Here is a 14,579-nt window from a genome sequence, read left to right as displayed (position 1 = left end):
GCATTATTATATATACATATATGTATTGGGTCTACCGGAAAGTTCTGTCGATAAACTTGATTAAATAATATAATTGCCATTATTATTAATGATTTCTTGCCAGCGTGAGGGCAATTTGTATATCCAATTTTTGAAAAATTAAGAAAAATTTCTATTTTGTTTTATTCCAAAAACGGACTGAACTTTCCGATAGACCTAATATATATAACTCAGATTATTATATAAATAAAAAGTTTTAGAAATTAAAACAAAGAAATAAAAGACTCGTGAGAATATTTCATGTAAAGCAAAGTGACGTCATTGCGAGACGTCATTTATTCCGTAAATAATTCAAATAACCCAAATAATAATAATAAATAACACGATGCATTTGGAAATTCGCGCTCGCTGGACGTGTGCTCGCTTATTTCGTTCTACGAAAACAAAATTCACGTCAAAATTACCGCCACGACGTGCGTGTCAAAAATCGATACCGCACGCGCGGAGAAAATACCGCCATCTGACGAAACGAGACGGTCACTAGAAACGAAACAGAGCGCGCCACGTTCTCGCGCAGTGTTTTTCTCGAACCGGGCGCGCTTCTACTCTTCTCTCTAGGGAGAAAACGAAAAGTATCTAGTCTCTCTCGAAAAAGTGTCGGCTTGTGTGTGTCGTGCGTCGGAGAGGGGGAAAAATACCGATGAGCAAAAGAAGAGGAAAGACGAGAACAGAGAGAAAGAGAGAGAGAGAGAGAGAGAGAGAGATATAGGCAGAGCTTCGCGATCCGTGGTGTGGCGAGCTGCCGCCGCGATTCCAGACGAGAGAGAATAATACACCGTTCTCTGATTCCCCGTTCCTGATCGTTCGTGTGTGTATGCGTCTCCCCCGTCTCTGTGGAGCAGCGTATAGACGGGTACGCCATATTCTCTCGGTAGTGCGCGCGTTGGCGCGACAGAGACGGACAGTGATTGAGAACGAATGACAGAAGCGCATAACCGTACGAGCGCGTGCATATAGTCGACGGAGGCAGCGCGTTTTAGCCGAGCGAGCCTAAAAGCCGTGTGTTCGTTCGCGTGCAATTTGGGGCGTGTGCTCTTTAGTTAGTTGTTGCAATCTCGCGTGGGAGACTTTCTCGCATATATCTCTCTCTCTCTCACTTAATTTTTTCCTCCTATATTCCCCACAGGGGATATATTACATATATGTTACATATCTCTGGTGGTTAACCCTCTACGTACGTGTGTGTGTATGTGTGTGTGTGCGTGTGCGTGTGTGTAACGTGCGCGACATTTACATCGTGAAAATCGCCGGAGGGACGATGTGCTGCTGCTGCTGCCAGTGACACGGTATACAAATCACGCGTCATCGTCCCGTGACACGACGACGAATGAACATCGTGCGAACATCATCGTCGTCGTCGCCGCCGTCAACGGTTGTCGGTCAACGTTGTCATCGTCATATGACTCCGTTAACAATTTGATTCTTGTAGCGACAACGGGGTCGCGAGCGCGCGGACACAGGAGGACAGGGTGTAGTACACAGCCAACCGGCCAGTCAGTCAGTCAGTCAGTCACGTTATATACAGGAGCGAAGCAGAGACAGACGGTCTCACAGTCAGTCGGATCGGCGCGGCCATTTTTACACCGCACGATGCGGCAACGGTGCGTGGCTGTTCGATCCGCCATTCCAAACAATCGGTGCGCTACGTGCTCACCTCGCAGGATGCATCTGACGGCGGCAGGTCGCGGACGCACCGTCGTGCTCCGACGACGACGATAAGCGGCGCCGCGTCGCGTCTCGCCGCGCTGCGCAAACCAGCCAGACGTCGGCCGAACACGACGACGACGACGACGACGACGACTATCATCGCCGCGCGACCCCTCTCGTAAAAAGACGGTGCGTCGCAATATACGAAATAATAATTCGTCGTAAGAGACGAAAACTACGTGACGACGACGACGACGACAACAACAACGACGACGACGACGACGACGACAACGACGACGAGGAGGAGGAGAAGGAGAAGGAGGAGGACAGAAGAACGACGGTCCGCAGGATCGCCGGCAGTGACAGCGGTGACGGTAGGGGAGAAGGAGAAGCTGGACGACGTCGTCGTCTACCGTGCGAGCGTCGACGGCGACGAAGACGGTGGCGAGGCGGAAGAGACGGCGAAGGTGGAGGTGGAGAAGAAGAAGAAGGAAGAGGGACGTGATCGTGGACGATAACGCCCGGGGACGATGAAAACGGCGCGCGCGACCGCGACGTGGACAGCTACGACGACGACGACGACGACGACGACGACGACGACGAGAACGAGAACGAACGGAGGTAAACGGAAGCCCCATATGACCGATCTCGTTGCTGCGCTACACTGAGAGTTTCTTGTGCTTCTCGTGTCTGTGTGTATGTGTGTGTTCGTGCGTGCGTGCGTGCGTGTGTATACACGGTAATCGTGTACAAGCGAGGAACTGAACTCTCTCCCTAAGGTGTGTGCAAACTCGAATAATTATGATGTCGCCGTCGGATAATAGCGTGCCGCGAATGTGTGTCTAACGTCACTCCGCGACTAGGTCCTATTCTCTATAACGTGTGTCTCTAACGTGTGTCCCTACGTGTGCTGATCTACGGGAATTCCGTTAAAAAAAAAGTGCTAGCTAGAGCTATCGCCGATCTCTTCGCTCTCTTGTAAAAAAAAAAAAAAAAAAAAATCGTCTCGTTTCGCGAAGTGCTCCGATCCTCGGATGCGTGCCGTTTCTCTCGCTCGTTCCGGTGTACCGTAAAGCTCTATCTCGCTCGCGCACACGGACTCGTCGCCGTACACACGCTCTCTCGCTCTTTCGCTCTCCGTGTCTCTCCGTCTGTCCCGTGTGTCTCTCTCTCCGCCTGTGTTTGTCTGTCCGCCGCCCTGCGTGCGTGTTTCTCGCGTGCCTCTTGGCCACACACACCCGGAGACTCTCTCTTCTGCTCTCTCTTCTCTTCCTTGGGGCCACCACCGCGCGATCGATGTGACATCGCTCCGTGCCGTGTTTAAAGTGCTCTCCTTGTTGTGTGTTCGTCGCGATATCGCGAAACTCTCGCGAGCGTATCGCGCGAGCCGCCGATCTACGCATCGCGAACGGCGGAGGACGTTCGTTCGTTCGTTCGTTCATTTGTTCTTGAGCGGGCGCAAGGAAACAAGACTGTGTTTGTACCTTTTTGGAAGAGAGAGTGTCTCTTACACGGAGAAGAGAAGTGTGTGGTTATATTACGTGCCCTGCGTGCGCGTACATGCGACAGTAGTGAAGTGCCGACGGCAACGTCTCTCGCGTATCTTGGGGCAGTGTGTGGTGCGCTTTCTCTCGCTCCGTCGTTCTCTTCTCTCTGTCTCTATCTATCTCTTTCTGCCTCCCCGTCTTTCCCTACCACCTCCTCCTCTCTCTCTCCTCTCCGGTGCCCTGCGCCCCTTCGCCCATCGTCTTCCTTTCTTCCCTCCCTTATCTTTTCGCTGTTCTTTCCTTCGCCTACCTTCCTTCGACATTTCTTTCTTTCTCTCTTCTTTCCTATCGGTCGGGAACGACCGTAGAATGAGCGACAACACTTTCACGACTACCGTCGCTGTTGTCTGCTCTCGCATTCCCTTTGTCGTTGCCGTCATCGTCGTCTTCCGCGCCTACGCGTGTGTCAAACGTTGACCACGAGGCCGCGCCGCGAGTGATCACGACATTGTCGTCCGGTTGACGGTTTCAGTGAAGTCAAGTGTTGGTGATCACTCGAAGAAGATGGAGATCGAAGCAAAACAGCGTAGCCAAAAGAATCGCCGACGTGAGCGGGCGCAACGCATGCTGGCTCAGAGGGAGAGCCTGGCCACCGCGAAGCAACAGCAACAGCAGCAGCAGCAGCAGCAACAGTCGCAACAGTCCCGACAATCGAGACCGCCGAACGATGAGGAAGACAGCCACAGCGGCGAGGACGAGGATCCCGCCGGCGGTGGCGGCGGTGGTGGCGGCCTCGGGCTCACCAAGACCGGTCATCCACGGGACGGACATTCACGTCCGCCCAGGCCGCCACGACCCCCGAGGCCTCGCAAGAAGTCTTCCCTCGCGGCTGCCAACCAGAAGGAGCCACCCTTCGAGGAGGACATTATCGACGGATTCGCCATCATCGCCTTCCGCACGTACGAGGAACTCGAGGTGAGTGACACACACACACATAGACCGCGAGCGGTGTGGTGGTATGTTCAGATCTTTTTTTCGCGCTATCAGTATTAAGTGTGTGTGTGTGTGTACGTGTGTGTACATATTGAAGCCGTCATTTGTCAAAAATGACTGTGTACTTTTGTTTATTTTTGTTTTTTTTTCGTTTTTGTTTTTATAAACTTCCATTTTTCACAACTAGCACGAGGATCAGATTGCACATGTTGAAAACAAATATCTCTGTGTAGAGAAAACATTTTTTAACAGATAATCTAACACATAATATATTATTACACGAGAAATCACATTTCTTTTCTTTTGTAGAAATTTTTCTAATCGGCTTCTCATATTTGAGAGAGCAACATTGTCTTATTTGGAGAAAAATAAAAATAATAATAGTAGAGTCAAAGTCGTAGCATTTTATATCTCGTTATAACATATATCTTTTGAGACAAGTATTTTGAAATACGCGTTTCTTGAGGAAAAGGAAAGAATCTGTTTATTGTCCTTCGTGTGGGAAACGAAAGATATAGAGAATTTTTTTAAAAAAAAGAAAGTTTGACAAATATATATGTTTCTTCTTTATTCTTCTTTATTCTAAATATGTTATTTTTCTGCACTATCGAGAGAAGTAACGAGTCTGTTTCACAGTTGACTCACTCGTTGTGATCGTATGAATATAACACGGGATTTTAAGATAAAAACCATTTGTCACGATTATCTTTTATTGTGTACTGTATAGCCGTCACGCGGTTGTACATTTCTCACTCAAATCTTATTGTCGCCAGTTTTTTTCCGAGAATAACGAAAAACAGAATAAATGTAAGAAGTCGCAAATCTCTGTTGACCGATATATAAAGCTTAAAAGCTTTTGAATGATTTTTCTTTCTTACGGTATTTATTTGTTCTTCTATTTTGAAATGTGTATATCAGAAAAAAGACGCAATCTAATCAGCGCGATAGGAGAAAAATTTTTTAAGAGACAGTTAATACTTGACGTTCTCGAACTTGCAAGAAATTTTGTTGTTGTTGTTAAATCTCTAGTTTATTATTCAGCAAGTTCGTATATTTTGTTTATCTGTGATGTGTAATCCGATTTGACAAAATTCAGAATATCTTTCCATCATTAATTACGAAAATCAATTTTGTGCGACATGACGCGAAAGATACATAATATTCCGTCGCACGATGTGCGCGCGCGCGCGCGCGCGCACATGTATGTGCTTAAATCGAAGTGATTCAGTAGCCGGGATAAAATGTGGTTTGACAACCACTGATGTAGATAAACAAGATGAGAAATGTAAACTCGCCAAGCAATGTGTTAAACAATAGGAAGGAAATAAGCGACAAATGTTTTTATGCTTCGCGCGATAAATGTTTTCAATCAAATATGAATGAATATATCGACCATATTATATTTCCCGACTACTTGACAGTAGAGATAGAATTCTTTCTTTTACGGTTAGAGCGTATTAACGGAATATACGCGCCTGATTCTCGCGCGTCCGACCTCGACTGCTCTCGCGGTTTAATCGCGGTTGCGACTTAAACCGACGACGACGACGACGTCAGTGGGCAACCGGCCTTTGGAACGCGCCTCCGCGCGATATCGACGACTGATAGCACAATCGGTCTTCTCTCCTCTCGCAAAGAGAGCTTGTTGCTTCCTCACGGATCGCATCGCGACGTAAATACGCGTACAACCTCTCTGCCTATTTCTTTGCGGCGCGTAACGGTATTCGCGATGCAAGACTATCCGCGCAACGGCGGAGCTCGCCTCGCGCGAACGAGCAGCACGAGATGAGAATCCGCTTGCCCTCTGCGTGTAGTAGGTACGCGGAGAGATTGTGAATTCTCCTCGCGAAACGGAGAAAGAGCTTTAACAGTGCATTCACATATGTTACCGGTATATCAGGTTGTTTTCTTGTGTTTTTACCTCAACACTTTCTTGCAAAATAGTCTTCTGTGAAAATAAATAGATTAAACGAGAGAGAGAGAAAGAAAAAGAGAGAGAGAGAGAGATATTATATATTTATTTTTGTGATATAAAATATATAAATTAACGCGATAAGATGACAGTTATGTGTATTTTAATGAAAGAGTTTTTTTAACAAGAGCACAAGTTTAGGGTTAATATAATCAGAAATGCGATTAAACAGTTAGAAAGAGAGAGAGAGAGAGAGAGAGAGAGAGAAAAAAAGAGAGAGAGAAAGAGAGTTACTTTGCCACAGCCTGGGAATAGAGCGTTCGACCTGATTCGACTCGGAGATTACGCGAGTATAGTCCGGACTTTCCGAGGACAGATAAGTCGCTCGCGCGCGAGAGCTCGCCGATAAGAGACATCGTAAATCGCTCGTCGAAGCCAAGGCTTATTTTTTCACTATTGACATAAATTTGCATCCTAATTGCGACCTTGCGAATATCGCGGCGCAACACTCATGTTGCAATGTTTGATGCGCATGTAGCGCATATATATATATATATATATTTTGTCATCATTTTTATTTTATATAAAGTGGAAAATATATGTATATATCTCTCGTTTGTGTCGCGCGGCAATCCGGTTGAAAGTTTTCTTAAAAGGTTTCTCCGAAACGAGAAAACTTAACGCACTTTGTGTATACATACATACATACATACATACATACATACATACATACATACATACATATATATATATATATATATATATATATATACACACAGAAAATTAATTGGTGCGGAAATAAAATCGCAACTTTTGTTCCTCCTCCCGAAGCTTGTTTAAAAACTCGGTCCTTATTGTGACACGCGATTCTCGACAGTGAGGCTCATCGGTGCATACGTCATCGCCGGGAGTGGCTCTTGAGAGTTTTATTCTCGGCGAGCGATCCTCGACAGTAAAATTTCCGGCGTACGCCGGAGAGAGCGACACTTAATGAGTGGCCAATTGAGAGTTTTATTCTCTCCGAGAGAGCGATCCTCGATAATAAAACTTCTCTCCAGTGTGCACTTTGCCTAGCTTTTAGATATATATATATATATTACGAGACATTCTTTATTCGTCCTAAATTCGCTGCCGATTTCAAGCTGAGGCATGTCTTTATATCTTTCTTCTTCTCTTCGTTGTGTTCCCGAATCTAATTTTCTATTTGAATATTCATATTGTCTTCAAAATTGCGCGTAAGTCCTCGATTCGAACAATCAATCGCTTCATCTCAATCCACTTGTAACGTACAATCAACTATATACTTAACTTGTTAAACGATTAATGTGTGTTTTTTAATCAGAAACATCATGTTTATGTGCAATTATAAAGACAATTAACAACGTGATTATTTCCACGCGAATGCGATCAGATACAAAGTTTCTGAAAATAGAGATGCGGTGAAACAGCTTTTTTTTTTTTTTTTTTTGCGATATTTGTTTCAAGAAAGATATCGACAGTTGCCAATAACATCGTCAATAAAACGGAATATCCAATGAATTTTCAAGTATGCCGACTTTGCATTAAGTTGATTCCGCCGTGGACGTGCTTTTTGCTCGTTGATCGATCGTGAAAAATTAAAAAGGACGCATTAATACCTCGCCGCATAACTTTCCGCCGACACGTATCTGCGACAGCTGATCCGAAGTAAAAGTTATTTGGTTAATTGCGCAGTCGAGTCTACTACGGGTCGTGATTTATCGGTGCATTTCGCGCGCGCACTCGAGAGATTGTTGTTTTCTTTCTCTCTCTCTCTCTCTCTGTCTCTTTCGTCGGGAACGACGATAAATGATGCTTCCTCTCTTTCTCTCTCTCTCTCCCCCTCTCTCTCTCGTCGGGAACGACGATAAAAATGGTAAAAACCCTGTCACGGCGCGCCGCACTTGAAATTCGCAAATTAACTCGAAGACACGCCGCGTAATTACGCGCACGAGCACCTTTATCGCGATTTATCGCGGCCGGAAAGTTAATCGTTCCCTGGTTATTGTCTGCCGTCCGGTTGCGCGGTTCGCACGCGCCTCCGGAGACGCGGTTTTGTTTCGAACAACACGATGTCGTTATCCTCTATCAGCGATCAAAACACTCGTATAATTTAAGTTGATTTTAATTCTCGATGCTGTACACACACACACACACACACACAGAGAGACAAACGCGAAAAACACACGTTCGCTGTACACACGCGTCTCTCCCTCTTTCTCGCGCGTTCCACAAATTAAATATAAATCCCTCGAGTTTTGCGGTCGAGTATCGCGTTTTTTATTCTCTCTTTCAAAGATTTTCTTGTTTAAATGTTTAATAATATATCTTAAAACGTTACAACGTAACAACGTTAAGTTTCTTCGCGAGTTAATTACGTTAGATAAAATTTTCGAGAAAGAATGGTTTCTGCGTTCAATTCGGTAATTACGTTAAATTATTCCAACGTTCCTCGACTACTTTAGATTTTAACGTTGCCGAGGTGAAGCGAGGTAACTTCGCTAACAATTTGTTCGCTCGATATCGATCCCTTGGATCTCTAAAACTACGCGATGTGCAAGGCAAATTGTTGATATATATATGAACGCCAAGGATAATCATCATAAAGTGACTCACACACTTGTTTGTTCATTACGAACCGCTTGTTTTTTTTTTTTAATCAAACGAAGACATACTTCTGCGAACTTTAGCGGGAAGAATAATATACACTGTCATCCCGTCGCTATCTATTGGATAATACTGACACAGTGCGTGTTACTAAAGATCGTCGTTGCCGCGACGGAGTCGTAAAACGCGAGTAAATTGCGGATCTTATGTAATCGATAATGTCTCATATAATCGATACTGTCATTAACCAACAAATCATCAAACACGCGTGTTGATACTGACCGGCATTGTTGATCGTGTAAGAGGTCACCGTTGTTATAGACGAACAAAACGCGATGTAAGATGTAATGTTTTCGCGGCGACACGTGGCGCGCGATGTTGATTTCATCGATCTTCTTTCATTTTTCGTTTAAAACAGCGAAGGATCTCTTTTATGTATACCGAGATGAAACATTTACACGTCAACCTACCTATCAAGGTTACCTCGTGTTTATGACGACGGCATCCGCGCAGCCGGCTTGAATCTGCAGGTGGCTCGCCTGTTGCAACCCCCTTCACCATCTCTCTCTCTCTCTCTCTCTCTCTCTCTCTCTCTCTGCTCTCTCTCTCGATATTCCACTAGGTTACACACATCTATCCCGCCTTCGTATATCAACTATATGGCGATAAAAATATAACCCGCATTTATAGCGCACGTCGGCTCCTAAATAACACACGTGCAATGTTGTCGGTTGTCAGAAGATAGTATGAACGCGCGGATGATTGAAATCCGCCGTGCAAAGTTCAATCACATCCCGCACGACGACGGAATCGTTTCTTACAGTCGAACAGATGTATCTATAAGGTGTGTATTCCGAGAAAGACTCCGTTTTGAATTTTTGAAAATACAAATGGAGTACAAATTACAATCGCCTGTTGCGAGATTGCAATCGACAACGATGATTGCAACGCAAGTACGCAGAGTCGTTGGTGTAAACCTTGGTATCTTTTTTTTTTTTTTTTTGGTCTTATCTAAACGTCAAAATAATAACATTGGTGCGTCAAACGTTAGAATAATTCCCGCGTCTCATTTGAATAATACCGTTCACATGACACTCCGCGCTGATTATATGTATCGCGCGAATCTAATCGCACATTGTAAATTCATTCGCCGTGCCGATATCTAAGAGAAGACAAGAAGCGCTTTTACCCCGTCCCGCGGTGACGCGGTTAATCGGCGGTAGTCGTCGTCGCCCGCCTCGTCTCGCTCGGCGCTTTCTTGCGCATTGTTTTCGTTTTCGCAAAAAGCGAAATTTATCTTCCTCGGGCGCAATCGTTTTACGATGACAAGCCGCAAATACTTACACATATCACTACGGGTAACCGCTCATTATCGTAATCACATTGCACGCCGCGCGCTTGTGTTTATGCAATCGTCTTCGGTGTGTGCTTCATGAATTTATCGTCTCGTGGTCTTCTTTCCTTTACTTCTTACCGTCGTCGTCGTTGGTGTGTGTGTTCGCGTCGACAACGATCAAAGGACAGAAGTGACGAAGTCCAAAAAACGCGCGTTTCTGACTTTTCGACGACGCGATTGTCACAAGTATGTAATTATAACTCGCGAGAAAAGAAAACAAACTGGATTTTTTCATTTTGATCTGATCATTCGATATATCTCGATTTGATATTTCGGCAACAAGTTCAAAGAAATGGATTTCGTATCGCGCAAGGCACGCACTGTGCCTATATCTTTGGATTTATAAAAATTATACAATTTTAATGTAAACAAATAGAACGCGCGGTTTCTTTGCGCGACTAGTTTGCAATTTTGCGCGATCTTTGCAACACCGTTCTTCGCTCTCGTCGAAGAACAATCGGCGTTTTTTTTTCAACACTCTTGAAACGCAAAATATTACACGCGCCGTGAAAACGCTGCGTCTGGAAACGCGATGTCAATCATTTTTCTGCGCGCGGAAATATCTCGGCGCGCGCTGAAAATCGAAGACCTCGAAATCTCCGCGTCGCGGTCGGACGATGCGTTTTTTATTTTCCTCGTTAAAAAGTACTTCGGGAAAAGTTTTCTCTCGGCGCGCTGTAATCTGTTGCTAATTAAATAGAGACGGTCGGAGAAAGAGAGAGAGAGAGAGAGAGGGAGGAGTGTACCCGCGCGCACAGTCTGTGAATTATCGATACCACTTCTCCGGTTATTATACCCCCGCCATTATCGCGAACGCCGCAAATAGAGCGCTTCGAAAAGTCATCTCGCCGATGACACCGACGATCTTTCCCGCGCGTTCTCTCTTTTTGTTGGATAAGATGAGGGAATTTGATCCTGTTAAAAATGACGTTCTCTCTCTCTCTCTCTCTATCTCTATCTTTCTCTTTCTCTTTCTCTTTCTCCACTCGTCTTCATCGTCGTACAACCTTGCATTTCTTATTTGGAAATATATATACGCGCGCGAGTATATAAAGCGAGATTCACAACGGCATTGCGAGGCGAGCGAAATTGCCCCGACCGCTAAACATTCGACTCCGATTTGCGAAATGTTTCGGCGGAGTGTCGTTCGGATTGCATTTGGCGCGTCCGATGTCAAAGGCGCATTTCGCTTCCACCGTGTCCTTTTGCAAATCGACGTCGGCGTGTGCGGACGATACGGGCGGGAACGGGGGAACGAATCCTTTTGGTATCTGCGATCCTGTCGGAATGCAAACTCCGACCTCCGCTTCCAGGTGCCGATTCTCACAACTGAGTGTCTTTTGTGCCCGTCGTTTCTTTCCGTTTATTTGCTCTCGCGTCTCTCCCGCCTTTTCTCCAGCGGACGAGATCGTTTCATTTTTCAAAAAAAAAAAAAAAAAAACAACAGAAAAACAGAAAAACAAAAAATACCGTGCGGCGCGTTTAAATCGCCGTGAAATATATGTGCATGCGTAATTATGCTGTAACCAACGCTCGAGGCGTTATATGAGTTTTAACAGACACGAGACATTTGTGATTTTCAATACATGTCTCCTTTTTCTCTCTCTATAATCAAATATCCGCGATTAATGACATGCAATTTAATGAATGTAATTGCAAAATATATTTTGCAACGTGTTTTTAGTCGTGTAATAAAATCGCGGCGCTTATTAGTTATTATCTCACAGCAGAGAGAGAAAAAGAGAGGATTTTTGTATATATTCGAAACTGCGTGAGGTGTTGTGTTATAAAACGCAAAACAAGCGTTCAATTATAGTGATGAAAATAAACATTCAGTTGGATATCTCTTTTTTCGCTAATAAATTCCAATTATTGTCCATAGTAGTATGCGGTGTCAATATTTTCCTTTGCGTTTTGTACATATCGCGCATTTCGTGCGGTTTACAATAATTTAATAGAGGATTCGAGTCACACCAATTTATTTATTTCGACAAAATCTCGGATACACCAAATCACGAGATTCGTGTGCGCAGGCATGAAAAAATATAGTGATGGTCGGCGGAGCGAGGTCGGTCGGCTAAATTGAATTGAATTTTTAACGTCGTTTTTTTTTTTTCGGAAGCAAAGTTCCGCATGCAAACAATTCATTCCGCACGTTTCACATATTTTTTTTTTTTTTTTTTTTATCGAGAATCATGACTCTTCGCGTTTTGACTGTGTGATTTTCGTCGCATCTTCCATAATAATAATAATAACACACGACGCATAACAAACATCAGCGGTGTAAAAATGTCGAAGTTACTTCGGAACACAATAGCAGTTTTATTTGTAATATTAATTCGAAATGTAAAAAAAACACACAAAAGTATTTCGATTATTCACACGTGACAGCGTTACATTGACCTGAAAACAAACGAACGCTTTCTAAGAATAGATTAATATCTGAGGAAGAATCGGATTCGTATCGCCAACCATTAAATTGTCCGCAAAATTCTTCGCGTCATTTACTCCCCCCCCTCCCCCCCCAACAGACGGTTGACTGTTTACGTTGATCGAAATATCAGGCTTGTTGATCGCCGACCTCGTCCTCCACACACACACACACACATATATATACACAAATCGAAGGCGCCGAGCAATCGATAATAACACTCGTGAATTCGGGACAAAAGATCAGTGTCACAACGACGACGTCTCACAAACGAGCTGATGTTATATAAGGAAAACACACTATTATACGGCACGTATGTACGTGCGCACATGACAGCGTTTTAATTTCAAGAATTAAAACATTTGTTTGAGCACGAACTATTTCAATTCGTTATCGCGATAAGTGGGATTTAAGAATTATTAATGGTGTTGGGCGCGAGATATGTTTATTAATAATTCAATGTCGAAGAATCTCTCTCAATTATTCGTTGTTATCGCCGAGTGATGATGAATATCAACGTGACGATAACGTCGTCACGTTGACGTTATTAATATTCGTAAAAATTTAGACTCGATGAGTGAATACGTTACGCGCGCGCGCGCGCAAAGGGGAATGAAATTTAATTGACGTATAATTATATATCGGCTCCTTGTGACGCGGGAAGCAAACCTTGGAACGCACAGGTCAATATATATGTATATCAACATGTATATAACTCCGGTGTATCAAGTAACCGGGAACCATTGATCGGAAAACTTTAATATCTTCCATATTTTGAAGGAACCAAGATACTTCAAAAGTATACACGCGGATTAATTTGTAATATCTTTTGGAATAGACGGATAACACGGATAATTTTCGTTATATCACATTGTAACGAAGAAAAACAAAGCGAATAATTCCGATCGTGTAGAAAAAAAAACAAGTCAAAGATACGAATCGAAATACCGAGTCAAACAGTCAATATGTACGTACGTCGCATCGATACAAGTTCATACGTGCGACCGATACAAAATAAACGTATCTTCTGAATGTGCGCGCGCGCGTGTGTGTGTGTATATATATACGCGTGCGCGATAAGCGAGAACGATAAGATTCCCTCCTTCGGTATGCTATACGGAGCTTCTTCGTCAGATTACTCGTTCTGGCGAAGAGAAGCGGCGACGGTGTCTCATGACGGCTTTCTCGGGGAACGACCAAATGTCTCGAAACTTTCGTATCGCCGAGAACAAGTATCCGGGGTCCTCGTTGCGCAAAGAGCAAAAAGAGGAGAGGGAACCAGCGCACAGGGCCGTGCGTCGGGTTCGTCGGCCGAGAAACGTAATTTCGCGTCGGCCGAAACCGCCGGCGTTCGGCGGATTACCGAGGGGGGGGGGGATGTGCAGTTTCGTGGTGTCGTTAGCCGTGCTCGAGAGAGAGTGAGGAGGTCAGCAGCAACGACGCGCGCCACTCAATAAATCAGAGCCGCCGCTGCATCGCGCGCGCGACGACGGTGGCGGTGGGAAGCCGAGTACGGTCGAATTCTGCCACGTGATCCGTCAACAGAGATCACTCGGCTGAAATACACGCATCCGTCGAGATACACGGCCAGCTGTGTGAAGAAGACCCCGGGCGATAGTCTCTGCCGTCGCGAAATTCGAGCGGGTCGACGAAGACCGAAGCGCGTACAGAAGGAATACCGGAAATATAAGATGTATGCATAATATATATGTATATGCATGCATATTTTCTCAACGTTGGGATATGCAATTTTATTTTCCTTAAGCATATAAAAAAAAAAATGGTAAGCGCGCACAAGATTTTTTTCTCGTTATTTTACGTTTTTCTCGTTATACTGAAGAGGAGCGTAAAATTTAAATTTGTATATTTTATTATGACTTTTACATTTTAGTTATATTATACTGTATACAGGGTGTCCCAGAATTGGTTTAACATCTCTCGTAGACAGGTAGAAGGAATAAAACTGAGGTGAAAAGTCCTATACCATTTTGCTAGATTCGCAATAGTTACCGAGATTTTAATTAACAAAGATCCGCGAATAAGCATGCA

General features: G+C 44.4%; 1 protein-coding gene across 1 annotated transcript in view; it reads left to right on the top strand.

Moving 5' to 3' along the window:
- Nucleotides 1–1,794: 1,794 nt before the first annotated feature.
- The window catches only part of LOC109856111 (autism susceptibility gene 2 protein-like), a 36,612-nt gene continuing 23,827 nt past the window's right edge, over nucleotides 1,795–14,579 (top strand). The window contains exon 1 of the mRNA XM_020431039.1: nucleotides 1,795–4,148. Coding sequence (XP_020286628.1) covers nucleotides 3,738–4,148 — 411 coding nt within the window. The 5' untranslated portion in view covers nucleotides 1,795–3,737. The remainder of the gene's footprint in view (nucleotides 4,149–14,579) is intronic.

This window comes from Pseudomyrmex gracilis, unplaced genomic scaffold (genome assembly GCF_002006095.1).
Source record: "Pseudomyrmex gracilis isolate BER0280 unplaced genomic scaffold, ASM200609v1 scaffold_107, whole genome shotgun sequence".
Classification (NCBI taxonomy): Eukaryota; Metazoa; Arthropoda; class Insecta; order Hymenoptera; family Formicidae; genus Pseudomyrmex; species Pseudomyrmex gracilis.
The sequence above is the reverse complement of the archived record's forward strand: the minus strand, read 5'-3'. Positions and strand labels throughout refer to the sequence as shown.